At 55.0% G+C, this 20,818-nt stretch overlaps 1 protein-coding gene across 3 annotated transcripts; it reads left to right on the plus strand.

Moving 5' to 3' along the window:
* Nucleotides 1–3,550: 3,550 nt before the first annotated feature.
* On the plus strand, nucleotides 3,551–20,637 carry Cbx7 (chromobox 7). Of its 3 annotated transcripts, none has more exons than XM_063243721.1 (6): nucleotides 3,551–3,859; nucleotides 6,057–6,100; nucleotides 12,730–12,795; nucleotides 14,938–15,004; nucleotides 17,104–17,455; nucleotides 17,792–20,637. In XM_063243721.1, the coding sequence occupies exons 1-6, from the start codon at nucleotides 3,791–3,793 to the stop codon at nucleotides 17,944–17,946; spliced, it is 753 nt and encodes a 250-aa protein (XP_063099791.1). In that variant the 5' UTR covers nucleotides 3,551–3,790; the 3' UTR covers nucleotides 17,947–20,637. The 3 variants fall into 3 exon arrangements, with proteins under 3 accessions (XP_063099791.1, XP_063099790.1, XP_063099792.1); XM_063243720.1 differs by having other exon boundaries at nucleotides 3,554–3,859; nucleotides 17,789–20,637; XM_063243722.1 differs by having other exon boundaries at nucleotides 3,558–3,859; nucleotides 17,383–17,455; nucleotides 17,789–20,637.
* Nucleotides 20,638–20,818: the final 181 nt, after the last annotated feature.

Genomic DNA, 20,818 nt, shown 5'->3' on the forward strand with positions numbered 1-20,818 from the left:
GATTTTAAAGAAGATAACAGATGTTGACTTTTTCCTGAAACTGTGGAGATGAAGATAGCCTTTCACCTCTAATCTCCTAATGTGCTGATCACACCGGTTGAGCTAGTTTACCAACTTTTTCTCCTCTCTCTCTCCCTCATTCCCTCTCTTTCTTGCTCCCTTATCTCCTAATGTTGGGGATGAAACTCAAGGGTGCTTTACCAGTGAGCTGCATCCCCAACTACCTTCCTCCCCCTTCTTTTCTGTCTCGAGGTAGAGCTTTTATAAGTTGCCCACGCTGACCTTGAACTTGCAGTCTTCCTGCCTCAGCCTCCCAAGTCACTGAGAATATAGGCTTGAGCCGCTGCTCCTGTTTAAATGGACTGATTTTCAAATGTCAACCCTGCCCAATTTTATCACAGTGTATTACCATTTTCATATACTGCCAGGTTTGACTGGCTAATGCTTCATTTTGGATTTTTTTGTGTCTTTATTTACAAGTGACACTGGTCTGTATTTTCCTTTTATGGTACTTGTCATACAAGGATTTAGGAATAATTTCTTTTCCTATTGTGTGAGGATGTTGGGGTTAAGACTGAAATGATTTCTTTAGCCTGCAGGTGAAGCCTGCTGGGTCTGGGTTTTTGTGGGGACCCTCACTGACAACCAATCCCTTCCTTTAATGATACAGGGAGTTATGAGGTTTAGCTTACACAAAAGACTTCAGGTCAGGGAAATACCTGACCGTTCATACCAGAACACAGCGAGCTGCCAGTCCCCTGAGCAAACTGTCCCAGATGCACCAGTCCTTCCGATGACACATAAATCAGTCAGTGCGGGGCACGGGCGTTGCCTCCTGGTGTCTGCTCAGGGCAGGGGCAGGTTACTACACACTTGGGTACCTCCATCAGGGTCAGAGCATTAATTGTACCTTTTCTCTGTTCTCTTGGTCAGTTTCACCAAAGGGCTAGCAACGCTATTAGTCTTGTCCTAGAAGAAACTGTTTTCTGATTCTATTTCATTATTTTCTGTTGTTACCCTCTTCTTCCCTTCCATGTGATTTCTTTGGTTTACTTTGCTAGTTCATTTTCTAGCTTTTTGGAATAGGTGCTTGGCTGTTGTTTTCATATTTTTCTCTTTTCTAAAGTAAGTGCTGAATATTCTAAGTACTGTACTGCTTTAATAATAGCCCATGATTTTAATATGTATTTCTATTCTCATTCCGTTAAAATATTTTACGATTTCAATTATGACTTTTTATGTTCCATCAATTACTTAGAAAGATACTTCTTAATTTCCAAGTTTATGGGGTTTTTGAATGTCTGTTCCAAAATATAGTTTGTGTTTCAGGCTCTTGAAATTTCTTTTGCAAACTGTTTTGGTAAATGTTCCATACGTTTTAAAAAAGGAAAGTGTGTTGCCACCGTAGACCCCTTGTTATAGAAAAGTCCCTCAGTCGAATTTATTAATGACATTGTTCAAATATAACTTCAGGAACATTTGGTCTGCTTGTCCTACTGATTACAGAGGGATGTGTTTTAAAATCTTGTAATTTTGAGCCGCCACTTGTATTGTGGGTCTGTCTATTTCTAAAAGTTCTATTCTTCATGTTCCCTGTAAGACTGTAGTGTTTGGATACAAATTGGAAATTGTCCTACCCTCCTGGTGAACTGTACCCTTTTCTTTAGGAAGTAACCCTCTTTGTTTCTGGTGAGGTCTCCCCCATATTAAAATAACTGCACCCACTTTATTTTCGTTAGCATTTTGATGCCATTACCTCCCGGCACTAACTTTCAACCATTTCATAGGTATCTGGGTGCTGGGGAAATGTCACCGATACCAATGCCATCCAGCTGGAGTTCATGCAGCCTGCTAAACTTGTATATTAACCACAACATTTAGTTCACTTGTATTTACTCAATTACAGAATCTTTGAGTGTCTACCTATCACCTATCTGTCCCACCAGCTGGATTTATTTATTTTTCTCCATTCCTACCTGCCTCAGGATTGCTGAGGCTGATTTTCTTAGTCCGGTAATTTAGATCAACATCACCGACTGTATTCCCTTTGTTTGACTGTTTAACTTAGCGATTTTCATTTATCCTTCTTCACTTTTTTCCTGAAGGATGTCAAGTTTTAGGACGCTGTATCTCCACCCAGCCATGACTATTGTGTATGTTAATTCTATTTTTACCCGAAAGACAGTTACTATTTTACATCATCAATGTTCCTCATTGTTCTTTCTTCCTTATTGCAACAGACCTCAGTCTGATTATCTTCCTCCAGCCCGAAATTCCTCCGTTGGAATTCCCCTTAGGGAGAGACAAAGTCTTAGTGTTTGTGTTTGTGAATATCATTATTTCATTCTCGTTCTACAAAGATATTTTCCCTGGGTACACGATTCGTGAAAGATGTTTTTACTGTATACATAATTCTAGGATGATGGTTATTTTCTCTCCGGGCATTTGATACTGTCTTTTGGCTCCTCTTGCTAAAAATATCAGGTGTAAATCTAACATTCTTTTTTCCTGCGCGCCAGATTTCACCCTAGGGGCAATGGGGAGCTACGGGATTTTTCTGAACACAAGTGACCCAGTCACACGCGCACTTCACATAGCGCACTCGGACGCGGCAAGGGCAGCAGGATCGGTGGTGGGGACCAGCACTCCGTGAGAAGGATGTGGCCGCGGATCACGGCGATAGTGTGGGGATGACCGCGACGCCCGCCTCGGGGTCAACGCAGGAATCTACAACGGGGCGGGAGGGGTCAGGCAGGGTCTCGCTATGTAGGTCAGGCTGTTCCTGAACTGTGTAGCCTGGAACTCGCGGCGATCTTCTCGCCTCAGCCTCCCAAGGGCTGGGACTGCAGGCGTGGGCCAATACACCGGGCAGACTCCGGGTTCTTGGAGGGGATGAATGGAAGCGCTGTCGGGACGAGATGGGTGGAGATAATGAGTTCGCCTTGGAACTCGAGATCCATTCATTAGCTGGGCAGAAGGCGTGCCAGGAAAAAGGCCCCGTGCACCTCTTCTCCGCTGTGGCGAGCCGCCGTCGGTCTGCGGACTCTGCGGGCTGCGAGGCCGCGGAAGGAACCGGCCCGGACGCTCCGCTCCGGAGGGAGCAGGGTACCGCGACTCCAGGGACTCCTCCGTCCCCGCGCTCCAGCAGCGTGGGTCGGTGCCCCGCTGGCCTCGGGCACAGCGGAAGGTGGGACAGTGTCCCCCGCTCTGCGCCCGACTCCTAACTGCCCGAGGGGAGCCACGCCGCTCACGTCTCCGGGAGTCTTCGGGAGGGTCGGGGACTCGCACCTCGGTGTTAAAGAGCGCGTCCCGCCAGGCGCCCAGCAGCGAGAAGGGCCGCGCACGCCCGCGGCGCACGGACCGCGCCGCACCAAATAAGTCCCGCCGCGGCGCGCCAGGCGGGGGAGCAGCGCGTGGCCGGCGGGGGCGGGGCTCCGGCGGCGGGGGCGGGGCTGACCCTCAGGGCGCGAGCCTCGCCTGGCTGCCGGCGGGCTCGCGCGCCCTTCGCCCCGCCCCCGCCCCGCCCCTCCCCGCCCCCGCCCCGCGCGCGCCCGCCCGCCCGCCGCTCCCTCTCTGGCGCCGAGGAAAACGTTGCGCAGGTTCAAAAATGGAACGTCGGCGGCGTGAGGGAGCGCGAGGGGGTGTGCGCGCGTGCGCGTGCGCGTGCGCGCCCGGCCGAGGGTGACGGGGACCCCGCCGGCCCGAGCATCGCGCGCAGCAGCCGCGGCCCCGCAGCTCCGCCCCCGGCCCGGCCCGGCCCGGCTCTGGGCCCGCTCGCCCGCCGCCCCGCATGGAGCTGTCAGCCATTGGAGAGCAGGTGTTCGCGGTGGAGAGCATCCGGAAGAAGCGCGTGCGGAAGGTGAGGCTGCCCGGGGCTGCTCCCGGGACCTCGGAGGGGTCGCCTGCGGTCCCCAGCACCGCCCCCTCCTGGCTGGGGACTGGGGAAAGTGAGACGGGGGCACAGGCAGGCCCGGGACGCTGGCCGTTCTCCCCAGCCCGTGCCTCAGTTTCGTTGCCACAGTGTAGGGCGAGTAGAATCAAAGTTGTGGTCTCTAGATGCTGGGGCCCGCTGGGCGCCCCCTGTGCTCAAGATAAGGATGGGCCTGGGGAGGGGGGTCCTGAGTGGCATCCTGCCTTATCCCTTTTTCATGCTAAATATGGGGAGACTGAGTCGGGAGTTCAGGAAACAACGTGCCTCGTGCTTTAGTGTCGGGGGTGGGTCTCGAACGCGGGCAAATCCGCACTTAGTGCTAAGCCCTTGGAAGTTGGAGGAGCTTTGGAAAAGTGTCCCACAGTTTCTGAAATTTTCACGTTGGACTTTGACCTTTTCAATCCCAACCCCCCCACGCACACCCCTCTTCTCCACCCCTCACCCCACCCCGCCCCCAACTCCCAGCCCCGCCTGCTGCTCTGAAGCCGTGTTGGGGCACCCTCGGTGCTCCTCCCCCTTTGCTTCTGCCTTCAAAACACACACCCTACAATTTAAAAGGTGGACGTCCCGGCTGGGTCGTCTGCACTTGCGGTACCCCAGCAGTCGCATCCTAGGCTGCGGCTTGCGAACTGGGGCCTCCAGGAAAAGTTCCTCCTCCACGATCCTTTTACCGCCTCTCTTTCCAGTAACGGCTTGGGGGCTCTCGGAGCTTACCTCCTCCCATTTGTCAGAGGCAAACACTGAGGCCCAGGCAGGCGGTGATCCCCTCAAGGGTCCACAGCAGGCTAGAGGCGGAGGCGGAGCGTGTGCTCAGGTTGGCTGATCTAGACCCCACCTTTCTACGGAGAGAACCCAGCCCTAGCCTCTTGGGCCAGTGGTTAGCCTTTTTCCTTCCCTTTACTCCACTTGGGGTTCCGGTCTTTTCTGGTCGAAGCTACCTCAGCTGCTCCCTTCCTAGGTTTCTCAGCTTAGAAGAAGATTAATTCTCTATAGCTTAATGTTTCCCACGAAGTGTAGCCTGAAACAGGTACATCGATGGTTCCTTTTAAGGCGGGCGGGGAAGGTGGTGGGAGTGTGGGTTTCAGCCTTTGCCTGGGCATTCCAAACCTTACTGGGGTTAGGAGAAACCCCATCTGCTGCGCCCAGGCAGCACTGTAAGGCCAGGGCTGCCTTCCCTCCTGGAGCTGGCATTCAGGCAGGAAGGTGCAGGAAGTAAACACAGATGCCTTTGGATGGGCTGTGCGCTTTGCCGTAAGAACTGTCAGGAGCCAGGCAGGAGTAGCGTGGGAGGATGGCGGGGGCGGGGGGAGGGCTCTCTGAGAAGGTGCTTTGTCTTGGGCCTAAACTTTTGGAGAAGCTTCACCCACTAAAAGTGCTGGGGCACACTTAGGCTCCCCTATCCCTGGGGCTGGGGATATAGCCTGGCAGCACAGCACCTGCCAGTTAAGCACGTAGTCTTTTGAGTTTGATTCCTGGTGCCAAAACAAAAACAAAAACCTCCATCTCTTGGGAAGCAGGAGATGATGGCTTTATTTCCTAACAGTTGGAGGTTGATTGGCTCTCCTGAAAGTGGAGATTCTGTCAGTCTTCTCTAGGGTTCTGCCAGGATCTTTTGCAGCACAAGTCCTAACAGCAGTTGCTTCTGGGCTAGAGGCAGCTGGCTGATAGGGCTAGAGCTGCTCGGGGAACACCTTGGGGAGGAATGAGCTGTGATTTGGAATCTTCTGGTTTAGAAAGGAGAAGGAGGAGGCACGGTGCTGGCACTGACTCTAATCACTGTGAGTCTCTTATCTTGCACACATGTTCCCATGTGGCCTCAGTTTCTCCATGTGTGATGGGAGCTCATGAGCATGGGCCCCAGGAATTTTTGCCATCCGACGCACTCTTGTGCTGTGGTGGAAAGGGGGAACCTGGGTGGTCAGGCAGCCGCCAGTGTTAGCCAGTGTTCGGGCTTTCTGGATCTTTGGGGATCTGGCAGGGGTGTGGGGCGTCCCTGCCTTTGTTTTCAAGTCAGGGACTCCCATTTGCAGGGGGACTTGGGGCTGAGGTCCTGTCAGCCTTTTTGTTCTGGGAGTGGCTGTGGGGGGAGTGCAGGTCTCACCTTATATGTTTGTTTCTCTTCCAGGGCAAGGTTGAGTACCTGGTGAAGTGGAAAGGATGGCCCCCCAAGTAAGCTCTTTTGTGTCTGTCCACCCATCTGTCTGTCTGTCCATCCCTTCACCTGTTTTTTGCCCCTGTCCGTGCCTAGCTTTCAGCTCCATCTGTACTTGTGACTAGACAGACAGCTCTTAAGTCATCTTAAGTCAGCTTCTTGGGCCTGTTTCTCTTCTGTTAGAGGAGGGGCTGGCACACAGTGGGTCAAGGCAGGTGTCCAGCATCTCCCCTCCCCTGGCCCTCAGTGTTGAGCTCTGTGGCCTCCTGTCTGCTCCCTGCTCTCTGGTTTCCCCAGGAAGCTGGCAGTGAGGACTCAGCACCGGACTGCAGAGATGCTTGTTAGGCTCAGGAGTTCCAGGTTCTGCACAGGAGGGGCAGAGCTAGAGACCTCTGGATGGCATTTGACAAAGAAGCTTCCTAGGCCTGGTGAGATGGGCCATGATCCTGAGTTCACAAGATGAGGAAACCTGCTCAGAGAGGGTGGGGAGCTTGCCTTAGGTCACAGACCAAGTGGAAGCAGTGTTGGCACTTGAACTAGACCTTCCCATTTTCAGTTCTCTCCAGTTTTCCACCAACCTCCCATCAAGGGGCTGGAGACCAAAAGCTGGGTCTAAGACCCTAGCCAGCTGCCTGGCTGTCCTGCCTAAGGCCAGTCAGGAGGCCTCCCATCAGCCAATCACCTCCCAGCACGGAGTTGTTAGAGATGGGAAGAGCTAGTCACAGCCTCCTAATTGGTCTCTGGGTGCCCTCCCCTGGCTCTCAGAAAGACTGACTTCCAGAAGTTCTTTCACCCCAGGGGATGTGATATGCTTTCTCCTCTGCTGGGCCATAGAGTGGACCTGGGTCTTGGGAAAGGGGATAAGCACAGGAGCAGATTGGCCATAGTACCTTAGGTTCCCTCTCTGCTAAATGGGTTCAGTGGCCTAGATCTACTGCTCACCTCAGCACATACTCTGGGTGTCCCACACCATCCTAGTTGGTGGCAGCAGACAGGTAGTGCTTGTCCCTCCCCTCACCTGGAGAGCGGAGGAGGACGCCTCCTCACTGGTCACAGGTGCACTTCTGGCCTGGTGAGGGGGGACAGGCAGAGCCCAGGTGTGCCTGGTGGGCATCACAGTGGCCACTGCAACCCACCTGGTTGGCATTCAGCACTGCCTCCTATTTCTCTCCCTCTGGAGACTGCATCTTTTGAAAGCATTTCTTCTCTGAGCAGAGAGGCCCCTATTGGTAAAAGGTTCCTTGTCCCACTTTATCCTGGGGTGGAGCGTCAGCCCGGAAGGGGGAGACCACCCTGAGAGCAGGGGCCCCAGCCTGCTTGTTTCTTTTGGCCAGGGTGGGGGTGGGGTAGGGGATTGGTGCTCAGACTGGAACCCTAGGCCTCCCGCATACTAGGCAAGCACTGAATCTAGCTACACCCCATCCCCTGCTTGTTTCTTTTTTTCTTTCTGTTTTAGTACCAGAGATCAAGCTCACAACCTTGCGCTTGCTAGGCAGGTGCCTGTGCCGCAAATCTAAATTCCCAGCCCCTCTGCTTGTTTCCTAACTGCTGAGCACACCTCATCCACCCTCCCCCTAATTGCTTCTTGTGCCCCCTGTGGGGTTCTGGAATCTGGAAGCCCCGCTTACTAGGATGACCTGGGGACACTTTCTTTTCTTTTCCTTTTTTTTTTTTTTTTTTTTGACACTTTCTTCCTGCCTTCTACTGCCATTTGGTCTTGGATTCCAGGCCTTGCTGGCCATTAGCAGCTGTGATGAGCCTTTGAATAGCCCCCCAGCCTGGCTGGTCTCTGCTTCCTGCCTTTAGATTGCAATTGTAAGGCCTCCCTTCCTGGGTTGTTCCAAGGATTAGAGGATGGATATGCATTGCAGACCCTGTGCTGGAGTGAACTATTCAAAGGGAGCACAGTTAGGCACCGCGAAGAGTTGTGTTGCTTCCATTTGTTCCACCCAGGAAAGGAACCAAGGGGATTTCATTCTGAACAGGAGCTCAAAATATCATTAGACTAAAACCTTTATTTAGATCAGTCATCTCACTTTTCAGATGGGAAAACTGAGGTCCACAAGTAGGAAGTCATTCAAAAAATGTAACTGCAGGCTGGGTGTAGTGGCCCAAGCCTATAATTCCAGCCAGCAGGAGGCTGAGGCAGGAGGATTGCCATGAGTTCCTGGCTAGCCTGTGCTACAATATCAAGAACCTTCTTTCCAGAAAAGAACAAAACAAAACAAAATATTGTAGCAGGATGTGGTGGCAGGTGACTGTAATCTGAACAGTCTGGGAGGCAGAGGCAGAAGGGTAGCAGATTTAAGCCTACCCAGAGAATTTAGTGAGACCCTGACACCAAATGAGAACTGTAAAAGAGCTGTAGATGTAGGTCTGTGCATAAGCAAACCTGCAAGGCCACGCGTTTCTGGCTACTCTGTGTGAGGCAGGAGAGCCTCAGGCCCTGTGGCCCCCTCCCCACTGCAGTCGCCCTCCTTGGGGGAGGGGAGGCTGAGCAGGGGTAGTGGGGGGTGGACAGGCTATTTCCTCGGGCTGGGGCCCTTGGGTAGGCAGATCCTGGCTTGCATGGGGGATTCTCCTTTCAGGCACCCCTTCCTCACCCATGGGCTGGGAGGCTTCTGTTACTAGTTACTAATGGTCAGTGATTTAAATGCACATCACTCTCGGCTAGGCCCCTGTGGAGCCTTTCTGTTTTCTTTCCCCAACAACAGTCAGGTGACTGTCCTTGCCCTCAGCGGGGTGGCTCAGGGACTCCTGCTGGAAGGAAGGCACCACAGGTGGGGCAGAGGATGTGAACTGTCAAGAACAGGTGTTTTCTTCACCCCATTACCCAACAGCCATTTCAGCCTTCCCAGGGACTTGCTCCTCCCATATTGGGGATGACTTTCTTTCTCACCGGGGAAGCATTGGCCCCATGGAACTTAATGATACTCTTGCAAAAAGCAGTACCCACAATGTCAGTCAATAAGTCCCCATTTTGAAGCAGGCATGGGCCCATAATTGCTGCATAGTGACCCATTTCACAGATTGGGAGACAGAAGCCCAAGGCAGAGTCCTTGCCCAGGGTCATACTGCTGGGAAGAGCTGACAGGCAGGCTGCCTGACTTCGGGGCTGTGCTTCGTAATGCACAGCCAGCTGCACCAAAGGTGACCAGGAGTCTCTTGCCTGTTGACCTTTTGGCTAGGTCACTAGGATGGGCTCAGGCTTTGGGGACAACTTTGCCTTTAATTATGTAGCTGTCTCAGCTCTGTAACCGAAGGCAAAACCTTAACCTCTTTGTGCCTCCATTTCCTCTTCTATAAAATGAAGCCCCACCAGGTGCTGGTGAAGGCTGCCTGATGCCTGCCAGTGACAGGGGAGAAATGTTTTCCTTCTCCAAGACTGGGCGTGGGCAGTGCAGACAGACCCCTGGGTTCCAGCCCCTGGAGGCTTTTGCTCACTCTAGGTTTCTGAAATTAGATTTTATTGACACTTACTTGCTTTCATCAGGTACGACCTTGATCAAAGTGTTATGCGACTTAACACATCTACTTTTCAGCCCCACCCTAAACGGAAGGATTAATGGGAGTCCCGCATTAGCCCTGCCCAAAGCTGAACCCCGCTAGTCTGAGCCCAGGCCCAGCACTGTACTAATCATTTGGAGCAGTTTATATGGGATGGGGTGCCTGGATTGTCTCTGGATCCACTTGCCCAGGGACGCCTGCGTCACAGTTGGCAGTTTACCTATCCCCCCAGAGAAAGGCTGGCTTAGGCTTTTGCCTGCCTGGCTGGCGTGCCCCACACTCCAATTCCAGTCCCCACCACCTTCCGCGTCCCCAGCCCCCAGCTCCTGGACCTGGAGTTGCGCAGCCCAGCGGGTGCGGTGGCCCGGGCTTGTTTATCGTGCTGGGGGCGGGGCGGGCGGTCACGTGGCCGTGTTTATCTCAGAGCCGGTGCGCACAGTCTGTCTCGCCCTCCATTGGCTGGCCGGGTGTCACGGGCGTGTACTCACCCCGCCCCCTTACGTGCGCGTGCACGTGACCGCCTGTTCCGGGGGTGGGGTGACTGAGGCTTTTCGCCCTTCTACCAGCATGGGGCGCTCGCTCCCGCGCATCTGCGTCCTTGTCTTGCTACCGACCCTGCTGTCCCCAGTGTACCAGAGGGTCTCTGGCTCACCCCGGGAACAACTGCGCCCCGCTGTTGGCCAAGTGTGTTTATCTCACTGCAGTCCAGACGCCAGCATTGCGGAGCGCGGCTCTGTCACCATTGTATCCTGGGGCCTGGAGGGTTGGGGAAGTCTGGACCTTTGTGCCAAGCCTGCCGCACCCAGCAGGACTTGGTGAGGCTTCTGTTGCCGACCCAGGCCAGAAACAATCCCACCTCTTCTGTGTATGCACTGTTTGCCAGACACTGAGAATCGAGTCACATAAGCCGTGCCCTTGTCCCACGGATGTCACAGCCAGCGAGGAGCTGGCTCTGAGGGCCCAGAAAGTAGAGAGTGGCCGAGAGTAGAACTGAATTCGGACTGCAGACCGGCTGCTTAACCAGCTCAGTGACCTTGGGCAAGCTGTTTCACACTGTGCTTAAGTTTTTTTGTCTGTGAAATGGGCAAAGTTTAAGAGCCTACCTGAGGAGAGCATTATAAAGGAGGAGGGATTCCTAGAGGTAGGCAGAACGGCCTGCTGTTACCGGGATCTGGTGGTTATTAAAATGAAGAAGTGAAGGTCCAGGGACAGGAAGGGACTTACCTGGAATCACAGCAGCTCCATCAGCAAGGCAAGTGCCGGTAGTGGGGGACAGGGGAAGGCAGGTAGGGCAGGGAGGACCACACAGCCAAGTTGGCTCAACAGCTAGAGGCACTGCTGATTCCCTGCAGAGACAGACTGAGGCCAGCCAGCTTTTATCTGGGGGAAGAGGGCTGAGTTGGGGCCACCAGTGGTAGATGTGATGGTTGGGCATTTTTGGCTTCGCGGTAAGCGGAACTGAGGGTCAGGTTGCCCCACTGCTGAGCACCTGGGTGGGGCCTGCACGCGCACTGGGGAGAGGTCCCTGGGCCAGGGACCATGGATTCATAGATAGCTAGGATTCAGTCCTGCTGGGAGGATGCCAATTTGAAAGGATGTCAGGTAAAGCTGCTGGGACCTGGCTGTTAAAGCGTGGCCTAGAGCTTGCTGCAGAGAGAGGGCCCCTAGCCAGAGAGCCCAGGGCAGGCAGAGGGCAGGTGCCCTTGGCATACCCTATGGGAGGGGTGCCAGGGCAGTATGTTCAGGGTAGTCTGGTATCAGACGGGAGCTGAATGTTAGTGTGGAAGGGGAAGAAAGCCCGCCTGGTGTGGTTCGCATGCCTGTAATTCCAGCACTCTAGGAGGCTGAGGCAGGAGGATGGCAAGCTGGAGCCCAGCCTAGAGGATTTAGCAATTTATTGAGACCGTGTCTCAGGGCTGGTGGGGATGTGTAGGGGGATTGGGATGTAGCCAAGTGTGACGAAGGCCCTGGGTTCAGTCCCCAGACAAAAAAAGGTGGTGGGAGCATTCTGTGCTTAGGCAGCTTGCTGCTGGGCCCTGATCTGGTGTAAATATCACAATGGTGTCTCAGGAGGCTAACTGGAGCAGTCTTTGCTCAACTGACTGGGGGCAGCCCCAGCCTGGCCTCTTTCTGCCTTCTGACCCCTCTGTAACACCAGTCACCTGGCCTCTCACCCAGCAGACTCCAGCCAGGATTGTAGGGCATGGCTTTGTTGTGCTTTATATCCATATGCGCTGTGTGTGCCTGTGTACATTTGTATGTTGCGTGCATAATTTATACCTTCATATGTATGTGCATATGTTTTAAATTTAAAAAGTGTTAACACTTGCATCTGTTTGTGGTGAGTGATACTGGTTTTCCGTTCATGGAACTTGTAAGCGCGCTTGGGTAATGAAATCGTTTAAAACAGAAAAACTGAGCTGCTTTTTTTTTTTTTTTTTTTTTTTGGTAATTTCTAATTTTCCATTTATTATTGCTATTTAGTCACAAAAAAGATAACACTTCTGAGCTGCTGCTCTAAGGAGGAAGTTGCTGGTAAAAGGTGTCAGTGGCACAGCTCTGCACCTGCTGCCAGGCCAGCCCCACCTCCCTGGGGTGCTGTGTGGTCTGGGTGTCACTTGCTGTGGAATTACTGTATCCCTGGACCAACAGAGGTCTAGGCTCTGGAGCTCAGATGCACCCAGGTGGGAAAGACCAGGTCCGAAGGGAAGTCCTAAAGGAGCTGCAGGATTAGCGGGGAGGGGCCTGCCTGGCAGACTGCAGGAAATAGTGGCAGAAATTTACCCAGCACCAGAGTCTCTACAGATGGGGACACTGAGCAGAGAGCTGTTGAGTAAATGGTTTAAGGTTACCCAGTCAGCTAGGGGCAGAGCTGGGATTTGAACCTGGGCAGTGTGGTTCCAGTGTCCCTGCTGTGTCATAGGAAGCGTGTTGCTCATAGACTTGCTCTCTCCGGCGCTCTGAGGGCCCCAGGTGAACATGGAGACTACGTGGGAGTAGGATGGGATTAGAGTGTAGCATGAATAAGGGGAGGTCTCCGGTCCCCAGAAGACCCAGGTCAGGTCAGCTCTCTGGTAGATGAGTCCCACCTTGCAGCTCAGGTGGAGGACAGCAGCGCTCACCTCTCTCCTCTCCCTAGGTACAGCACATGGGAGCCAGAAGAGCACATCCTGGACCCCCGCCTTGTCCTGGCCTACGAGGAAAAGTAAGGTGTCTGAGTTCCAAGTTGTAGAAGACTGGCCACTGGCTTGCCCAGGGCAGGGCCTGTGGGGACCACAGGGGTATGTCATAAGCAGTCTGGGTTGGAGCTGAGCAACGAGTGGGCACTGAAGATCCAGGTCCCTTACCTACTCCCATTGGCCTCTTCTCCCTGCCTAGCCCCATCTCTGCTGTACCCCCAGGCCCCAGGCAGGGTTCAGTTCCCCCGAGGGCTAGTGAAGGTGGTTTGCAGAGTACCCTGTGTGTGCGAGTGGCAGTGGGGCCAGAGACTGTCCCACTGGAGGAGGAAAGTGATGCAGTCACCAGGCGCCAGGGCTGGGGTTAGGCCTTGGGCTAGACTCTGAGCTCTGGGCTGTCCCCTTAAACTGCCATCGGGTGGCCAGGCCAGAGTCAATCCCATCCTGCCAGCACACCGCCCCTTCTGCCCATCCTCACCGCCCCTGGTTGGCAGCCCAAATCCTGCCTCTGCCTGGCCAGTACCCCATGCAGTGTGGGCCGTGTCATGGAATAGTTTCTGTTTGGTCCTTTCTGAGGGTCTCGTTTGATGGACGAGGACACAAGGGCCCAGGGTTGTTGAGCCTCACAGCAGTGGGAGGCAGCTGGACTTGGGCTCTCACTGGTGCTCTCACTGGTCGTCTCCGGAAGGTCCCACCCCCGCTGACCCCGGGCAGCTTTTCTTTGTTCTTTCCCTTAACGCATTCATGATGGGCCATGATTCATGTTTCCCGGCCCAGCTGCTTGAATAGGTGCATGACCAGCTGTTCCATTGGGTGGCTCTATTAATTTATTGTAAGAAGACTGGTAAGGAGTGATCAGACTCATTCATTCTGCCAGTGGTACCAGCATCTCACAGGGACAATCACACTTGTAGCACAGTGGTTTAAACTGGGAACACATTAAGAATCAGGGTGTTGGGGCTGGGGATTTAGCTCCGCGGCATAAGCACCTGGCTTGCAAGCAGGCAGTCGTGAGTTCGATCCCCAGTACCGATAAAAAAGAAAAGACAAAAAAAAAAAGAAAAGAAAAAAAGAAGAATCAGGGTGTTGTGTTGGGGATGTAGGTCAGCAGCATAAGCGCCTGCCTGGAAAGCACAAGGTCATGAGTTTGATCCCCAGAATCAAAAAAAAAAAAAAAAAAAGAAAGAAGAATGGGGGATATCACTGCTCCATAGCTCCTCCTGCTTCCCAGGGGTTGTGAGGAGGCCTTGGTCCTTAGCAGCGTTGAGGCACTCAAGAGAATCGTGTGGACTCTTGCATGTGGTGAGAAAGGTGGCAGGGCTGGGCTAGAATCCTCCACGAGGTGCCCTTCCTACCACCCAGGACTTGACTCCCCGCAGGGCGTGGCAGCTCTTGCCTAGAGGTCAGACATTTAAAATAGAGGCTGTGGGATTGACTGCTTTATGAGGGCCGAGGTCACCCAATCAGGAAGGGGCAGAGTGACCTCCGGGCCCCTCGTACTTTCCTTTGGCTTCTGCAGTGTGAGCTGAAGCAGGAGGCGGAGCTCCTGTGCCACGCAGCTCCATAGTGTGGAGTTGTGATGTGTTGTGTGTCTCGGGCGCTGGAAGCATCCTCCCTTGCAGTGTGCCAGCCATGTGAGTTTGTTTGCTCATGTGACAGAGACACCCAGCTGAGATTGAGCATCTGAGGGTGCTTGGTGTGGTGTCTCCTTCCTCCCCCACCTGCCTGGTCCAGAGAGGACAGGAGTGTTCCTCTCTCCAGGTTCCTGGAGTCCTCAGTCAGGGGAGCTAGCTGAGGTTCCCCATCTTCATCAGCTCTCTGGGGACATTCAAGGCACACTGGGTTAACATGCTTCTCTGTACAGCTCTTCTGAGTACAAAGTAGAGCTTCATGTTTGGGGGTCCCCAGCAGCAAGTTGAGCAGAGGCCTTGTGTGGCCCTAGAGTTCAGTGGGGACCCACACATTTCTGGTCTGTGAGTCCCATTTGCCAGATGGGAAGTCCAAGTCCTGGAGTTGAACACCTGCCCCATTGTTCCACCCCAAAGGCAAGGATAAGGGATGGCTGGTGGGGGTGTCCCCATTCTGGCAGCAGAGGAGGGTGAAGTGGACACCTTGGTCCCCTTAGATGTCACCAGTGTTTCCTTTTCTTCTGCCACCTGCTTTGCACCCAGGGAGGAGAAAGACCGAGCATCGGGGTATAGGAAGCGAGGCCCGAAACCCAAGCGGCTTCTGCTGCAGGTAACTGCTGCCTTAGGGCTCCTGCCTCTCCCTGCACTGCCCTGGGCCGTGTGCTTGTACCCTGGCTGCTTGACTCTACCTGCTGTCTCTACCTGCCCTCTTCTAGCACTGCCACAATGCTGGGGGGGGGGGTCCTGGGGGTGGTGCTGGGGGGGTACTTCATGGATGGGATTGGGAAGGTTAGAATGGGGCACATAGCCTGGGGAGGGTGACCTACTGGGAGGGAGGGCAGGCGCACGGCCAGCACAGTCCTGGGATTTCTGTAGAGTCTTGTGTATAATCTTGCCTTTTTGATATACGGAATCCCCAAACACAAAATTGTAATGTTTGAGAATCTTAGAGATACAAAATTCAGAACTGAGGGTGCATGGTTGACTGGAATTTTAGGAGCCAGGTTCAGAGGCACTTGGTCTCCTGGGACAGCTTTGTGGTAGCACAGCCCTAGAAGTGTAGCAATTTTTGAGTCAGGAAAAGCCTCCAGGCCTTCTTTCCCAATCCTTGGTGAGGTGGAAAAGTCTGTGACTTCTGGGGACCTGTGTCGTACGTCTTTGGAGTTTGCAGTGGTGATGTGAGTAACATGATTCTGGGCTTGTGTCTGGAATGTTCTCACCTAAGAGGCACCTTAATTTAGTAAGACCCCACTGGGTTGTTGGTCCAGATGCAGGGTGGCCACTGCCAGTCCTAGGTCACCTCCACCTTTCCTAGCTTCCCCCCAGGTGGGTGGGATCCACTGGGTGGCGTGAACTGGGTCCTAGGGAGGATGTAACATGTTCGAGGCATCTGCCTGCTGGACACATTTCATGCACACCCCAAACCTGCTCGGTAGGTGGTATTAGTTACCTGCTGCTGTGTTGCCCCCGACTCAGCAATTTAAAGCTGTGAATGTTTTATTGTATGACATGGTTTCAGTGGGTCAGGACCTGAGAAGGACTTTCACTGATTCTTTAGTGGTCTAGTTCCAGTTGCAGGTAAGATGTTGAGGGGCTGCTGTCATCTGAAGCTTGGGCTGAAGCTTGGCTGCCCAAGTGGCCCATCACATGCCCACCAGGTCAGTGTTGGTTGTTCCAGGCAAGGTCCTGACATCTGGACCTCTCCATGGGGTGACACGAGTGCCTTTGGAGTGTGGCCATTTACTTCCCCATGTGGCTCACCAGAGAGGATGTGAGAAAGCAGTGTCCTTAGTACCTGGCCTGAGAGGCTACATCCTGAGTGTCCCCTGTGGGAAGAGGCTGCCCGGGGGCCGTGTGCACCCTCTTTCCACATAGCTGATGAAGTAGCCGAGGATCAGAGAGGCCGGAGTCTCTCTCCCCGGGTTAGACTGTGGGGCTGATGAGGTGGGAAGGACGGAGTACGCCTGGTGGGGAGTAGGAGTCCCTGGCTGCAGGACCAGTAGGGCCGCCTCAGCTTCGGGTGTGCAGCCTCACGGGGCCATCTCAGAGCCTGCCATCGCACAGTCGGCTCTGGTGACAGGCGGCGGTGGCAGTAGTCACAGTGATCTGGATCTCCCCAGGCCGTGGCACGGTGGATTTTCCTCAGAGTGCTGCTGGTTCTCCCCAGAGTCGGTGAGATGCGTGCAGAGTCCTGCACCTGCATGTGCCCCTGAGGGCAAGCTCGGTGGGCAGCAGCCAGGCTGGGCTGGACAGGGCCATTCCTGCAGAGGTGCTGTGCAGCGGGGAACTTTAGTGCCAGCTTTGCCCTCCATGGGCAGCTGCTGTTTGGAGGTCCCTTGGGAGGCAGTCCTTTCCTCTGGGGTGAGGGACTCCTACTTTAAAGGCTCAGACCTTTTTCTTTCCTTTTTTGTTGTTTTCCTCCTTCACTGTGGTCTCGGGGCTGGAACCCTGGTACTTGCTCGTGAGGCTAGGGCTCTACCACTGAGCCACACCCCAGCCCTGGGTCAGTTTTCAGTTGGAAAACTGCTGTGCTCCTCTGCTGTGTATCTGAGGAACGAGCCCTGGAGCTGCCACCTGACCCTTGGGAGAAGACTGGCCCAGAGGAGGCCGGGTCTGGCCTGGCCTGAGTAGGCTGGGGCGTGGCCCGGGTGAGTGAAGGTGCCAGGGCAGGCAGGCGGGCTGACCCGCAGTGGCCTGGCTTCCCCGCAGCGGCTGTACAGCACGGACCTGCGCAGCTCCCGCAAGGCCAAGGCCAAGGGGAAGCTCCGCTTCTCCCTGACGCGCCCACCCGGCAGCGGGAGCCCCAAGGGGGTGGTCAAGGCGGGGACACCTGAGTTGGCGGACAAGGGCCCCTTGGTGCCCGCTCTGCCCTTCCCGCTCTGCAAGCCGCACAAGGCCCACAAGTACCTGCGGCTCTCGCTCAAGAAGTTCCCGCCCTGCGGGCCCCACCTGGAGAGTCACAGCCATCGACGGGAGCTCTCCCTGCAGGAGCCACCGGCCGCAGAGGTCCTGCAGGCAGCTGGCGAGTGGGAGTCCACGGAGCAGCCCCCCGAGGAGGAGGGTAAGGTGGCCCAGCCCTGAGGCCTCAGAGCCATGAAGGGCCGTGGGGGTTCCCAGGCCCACTGATCTATGTTCAGGGGGCCTGGGAGGCCACACAGCTGGGGAATGGTGAGAACCAACCTGGACCTGACCCCTGGCCCAGAGCTGCCCACAGCTGGGGAAGGTTTGCATGGTCCCTCCTCCTGGTGTCCGCCTTGAGCCAGGTCCTGAGCTGACCGGGGACCTTAGCAGAGGACTCAGGTTGGGGTGGGAGGGTTCTGCATGCTGCCACCCCTCCTACCTGTCTACCGGTTGTCAACTTGTCCCCACCCCTGTCTTTGTCCTGTGGCTGCAGCAGACACTGACTTGGCTGATGGTCCCCCTCCATGGACACCCACGCTCCCCTCAAGTGAGGTGACCGTGACAGACATCACCGCCAACTCCATCACCGTCACCTTCCGTGAGGCCCAGGCAGCTGAGGGCTTCTTCCGAGACCGCAGCGGAAAGCTCTGAGCCTCCGTGGTCCTTAAACTGTTTTCTTTGGGGCTTGGGTTGGGCAGCTCCAGAGATGGGGATGGGTTGGGGTGAGGTCCCTATTTTATTTTTTAAAAACTTCTGAGCAGAAGGAGGGAAGACCCCACCACCCTCCTGTCACCCCACCTTGCTCTTCGAGGGACATTTATAGCAGGCCATCTGGGCAGGGCTGGGAGGCCAGCGCTGCTGTGCGGGCCCGTTGTCTCCTCATGGATGGGACAGGGATACCTGCCTGGGACGATTGTCTCAAAGCAGCTGATTCTAGGGGTCTAGGGGAGCCAGAGTTCTGCCTCAAGCAGCAACACAGGCTGCTCCCACCCCTACTTTTTGAATATTTTTGGCTTGGATCTTTATTTTGAACTTTCTACTCCAGCTTTGCTGTGGGACCGAAGGCTGATGTTGACCACTGGGGGCTGGGTTTGTGGACAGTGGGAGGGGGGAAGGGTTTGAGGTGGCTGGAACCTCCAGAGAGGTGGCCACCTTTCCCGGCCCATCACCTGGAAACACTAGCCACCTCGTGTGCACTCACACCTACCTGCGTGTCTACACTGAGCCCATGTGGGCCTTGCACACCTCCCTGGGAACCCCTGACCAGATGAGCATGGGGCAATTCATAGCACAAAAGAACTCGCCACGGCAGCCCCCGCAGCCTCCTTTTATGCACGCCTCTCCACAGGACCTGTCTCAGCTCCCTGGCTCACAGCCATCTGCAGGGGGAGGGGCGTGGGCATCTGGCACTCCAGCCGTGCAGCTGTGGCTTTGTGGTTGTACCTGGCCAGGCTGCAGGTGGGCAGATGTCTGCTGAGCTGTGCCAGTGCGTCTGCGCAGGCTCTGAGACACTGGAGACCTGTCCTTCCACAGGGGTTCTTGTCCTCTCTGACTCAGGTGATTTCAGCCCTTCCAGCTACTCTTTTCTGCTCTCCTCTCCAGCTCCGCCAGCAGGGCGTGGGCAGTGGAGGGAGTGTCCCGCCGCTTTTCTCAGGGCAGTCCTCGTCTCCTGTACCCCTGTGCCCTTGCATTCTGTGTTCCTCTCCCACCCAACCTGAATGTCACAGCTGGGGCGGACCTTGTTCCGTTGCAGGTCAGGCTGTGCACAAGCCCCATCCCTGGCAAGGGCCCACATCTGCCAGGACGGGGCTCGTTTTCTAGTTTGCAGAGATGTCCCGTGGGCCGACTTCTCCCCCATCCCAACCTTGTGAGGGGGAAAGGCAAAGCGGGTGGGGGCCCCAGGGGAGCATGGAATGTGGCTCCTCCCCTGCCATCTGCCACTATTAGCCTGACTCAACTATAGAACCAGTGTGTGGGAGCTCAGCACTGTCCCTGACTGCTGTGTCCTTGGGAGGTCAGTGGATCTCTGTAGGGACCAGGGTAGGTGACTTCCCTGTTCCCAAACCAAAGACAGCCTGCACCCCATTTCTCTTTGGGATGCTCTGTTAGAACCTCCAATCCCATCCTCCTTTATTCCTAGTTGTCCAGGGTTAATTCAGTGCTTCCACAGGGGAACAGGCCCTTGAAGGTGACCTGCTTCACCCCCAGCCCTGGTTGCTTCTAGAAAAATGTGGAGATGAGGCTCAGGGAGGAAGGGGCAGCAGGAATTGCCACTGATCAGCTGCAGGACCCTGGGGAGGGGAGACCTAGAATTGGGGGTTCTTTGGGGCAGGGCAGGGGCTCCCAACAGAGAGAGTGGTGGGTGGGGGTTTCTTTCCAGCTGAGGGTGTTGGGACCTGCAGCAGCTTCTGGTCATAACCACGCTGTCCACCCCCAGCGGACTTGAAACTGCTTTCTGCATCCCATGCACTCCCATGGAGCTGCCCTCAGCTTGCGAGTCTGGACCAGGGTCTGGTCTTGTGGGTGAGGTAGCAGTTCTCAGGCTACAGCAAAAGAACCCGCTGTCCTCTTCCGCAGCCCTTTATGGCTCTCAGGATCCTGCAGAGCGAGGTTGGAAGGTGGGGTAGGTGGCCCTGAGATCCCCTGCTCAGATAGCCACATGGCTCAGGACTGCTGTAGCTGGCTCCCTGGGGAGCCAAGCTGTGGGCTGTAGGTCTTTTTTCCAGCCAGGACAGGTGACCTCCCAGCCCGAGTATCCCAGGTGGACAGTGAGCTCCCACCCCATTGCCCCCCAGAAGGCCAGTACTCTTGGGGTAGGAGAGGGCTCTGAAAGCCACCTGCCTCCCTTTCCCCTGTCCTTGCTGTTTGAATGTAGAAGCTGGCTGGTACTTCTTTTCGGGGTTGAGAACGTGCCTCTCTCCTTGGTCTGGCCACTTGCAGTGTGGGGACAAGGTGCTCCGGGCTGCAAGGCTGTCATCCTCTTGGGATGGTGATCCCTTTGCCAATTTCTTTCCACCTCTTAGGTCAGGGGAAGGCGCTGGGTGTCTATCAGATGGTGTCGCTTTTGCTTTATAAGTGGCCGCATGTGGCCGCCAGGTCTCAGCACAAGAACGCTTCCTTTGCACAGAATGAGCTCCGAGCTTTGTTCAGACTACATGAATGTACTGGGGGGTGGAGGGCGAGTGTGCGCCTTCCTGGGTGAGTGTGTGCGGGGACTCCGTGGGTGCAGAGTGCGGTTTTATTTTTGTACTGATATTGGTAAGAGACTATAGCATCTATTTATTTAGATGATTTATCTGGTAAATGAGGCAAAAGAAATATTAAAAATGATTTTAAAAAAGATTCCTAAGCATTTGACCATTGCTTCTAGTGTCACTGCTGCGCCCAGGGAAAGAATTCTGGGTCCAGGCCCCAGGTCTGCTGGTTGCTGTCAGTTTGCTTTGTCCCCTAGAAATGCACTGAAGATTCCCTGAGGGGATAGGAACTGGGCCCTGTGGGGGTCACCTGGGAAGTGCCCACCACC

This window comes from Cavia porcellus, unplaced genomic scaffold (assembly GCF_034190915.1).
Source record: "Cavia porcellus strain 051 isolate PalLab524CR breed Dunkin Hartley unplaced genomic scaffold, mCavPor4.1 scaffold_40, whole genome shotgun sequence".
NCBI lineage: Eukaryota > Metazoa > Chordata > Mammalia > Rodentia > Caviidae > Cavia > Cavia porcellus.

Bases quoted from the DNA above. Each gene is read 5' to 3' on its own strand.
- Cbx7 (XM_063243720.1), top strand. From the start codon at position 3,791: ATGGAGCTGTCAGCCATTGGAGAGCAGGTGTTCGCGGTGGAGAGCATC. The intron at 3,860-6,056 runs GTGAGGCTGCCC...TTTCTCTTCCAG, and splicing joins GGAAGAAGCGCGTGCGGAAG to GGCAAGGTTGAGTACCTGGT. The intron at 17,456-17,788 runs GTAAGGTGGCCC...CTGTGGCTGCAG, and splicing joins GCAGCCCCCCGAGGAGGAGG to CAGACACTGACTTGGCTGAT.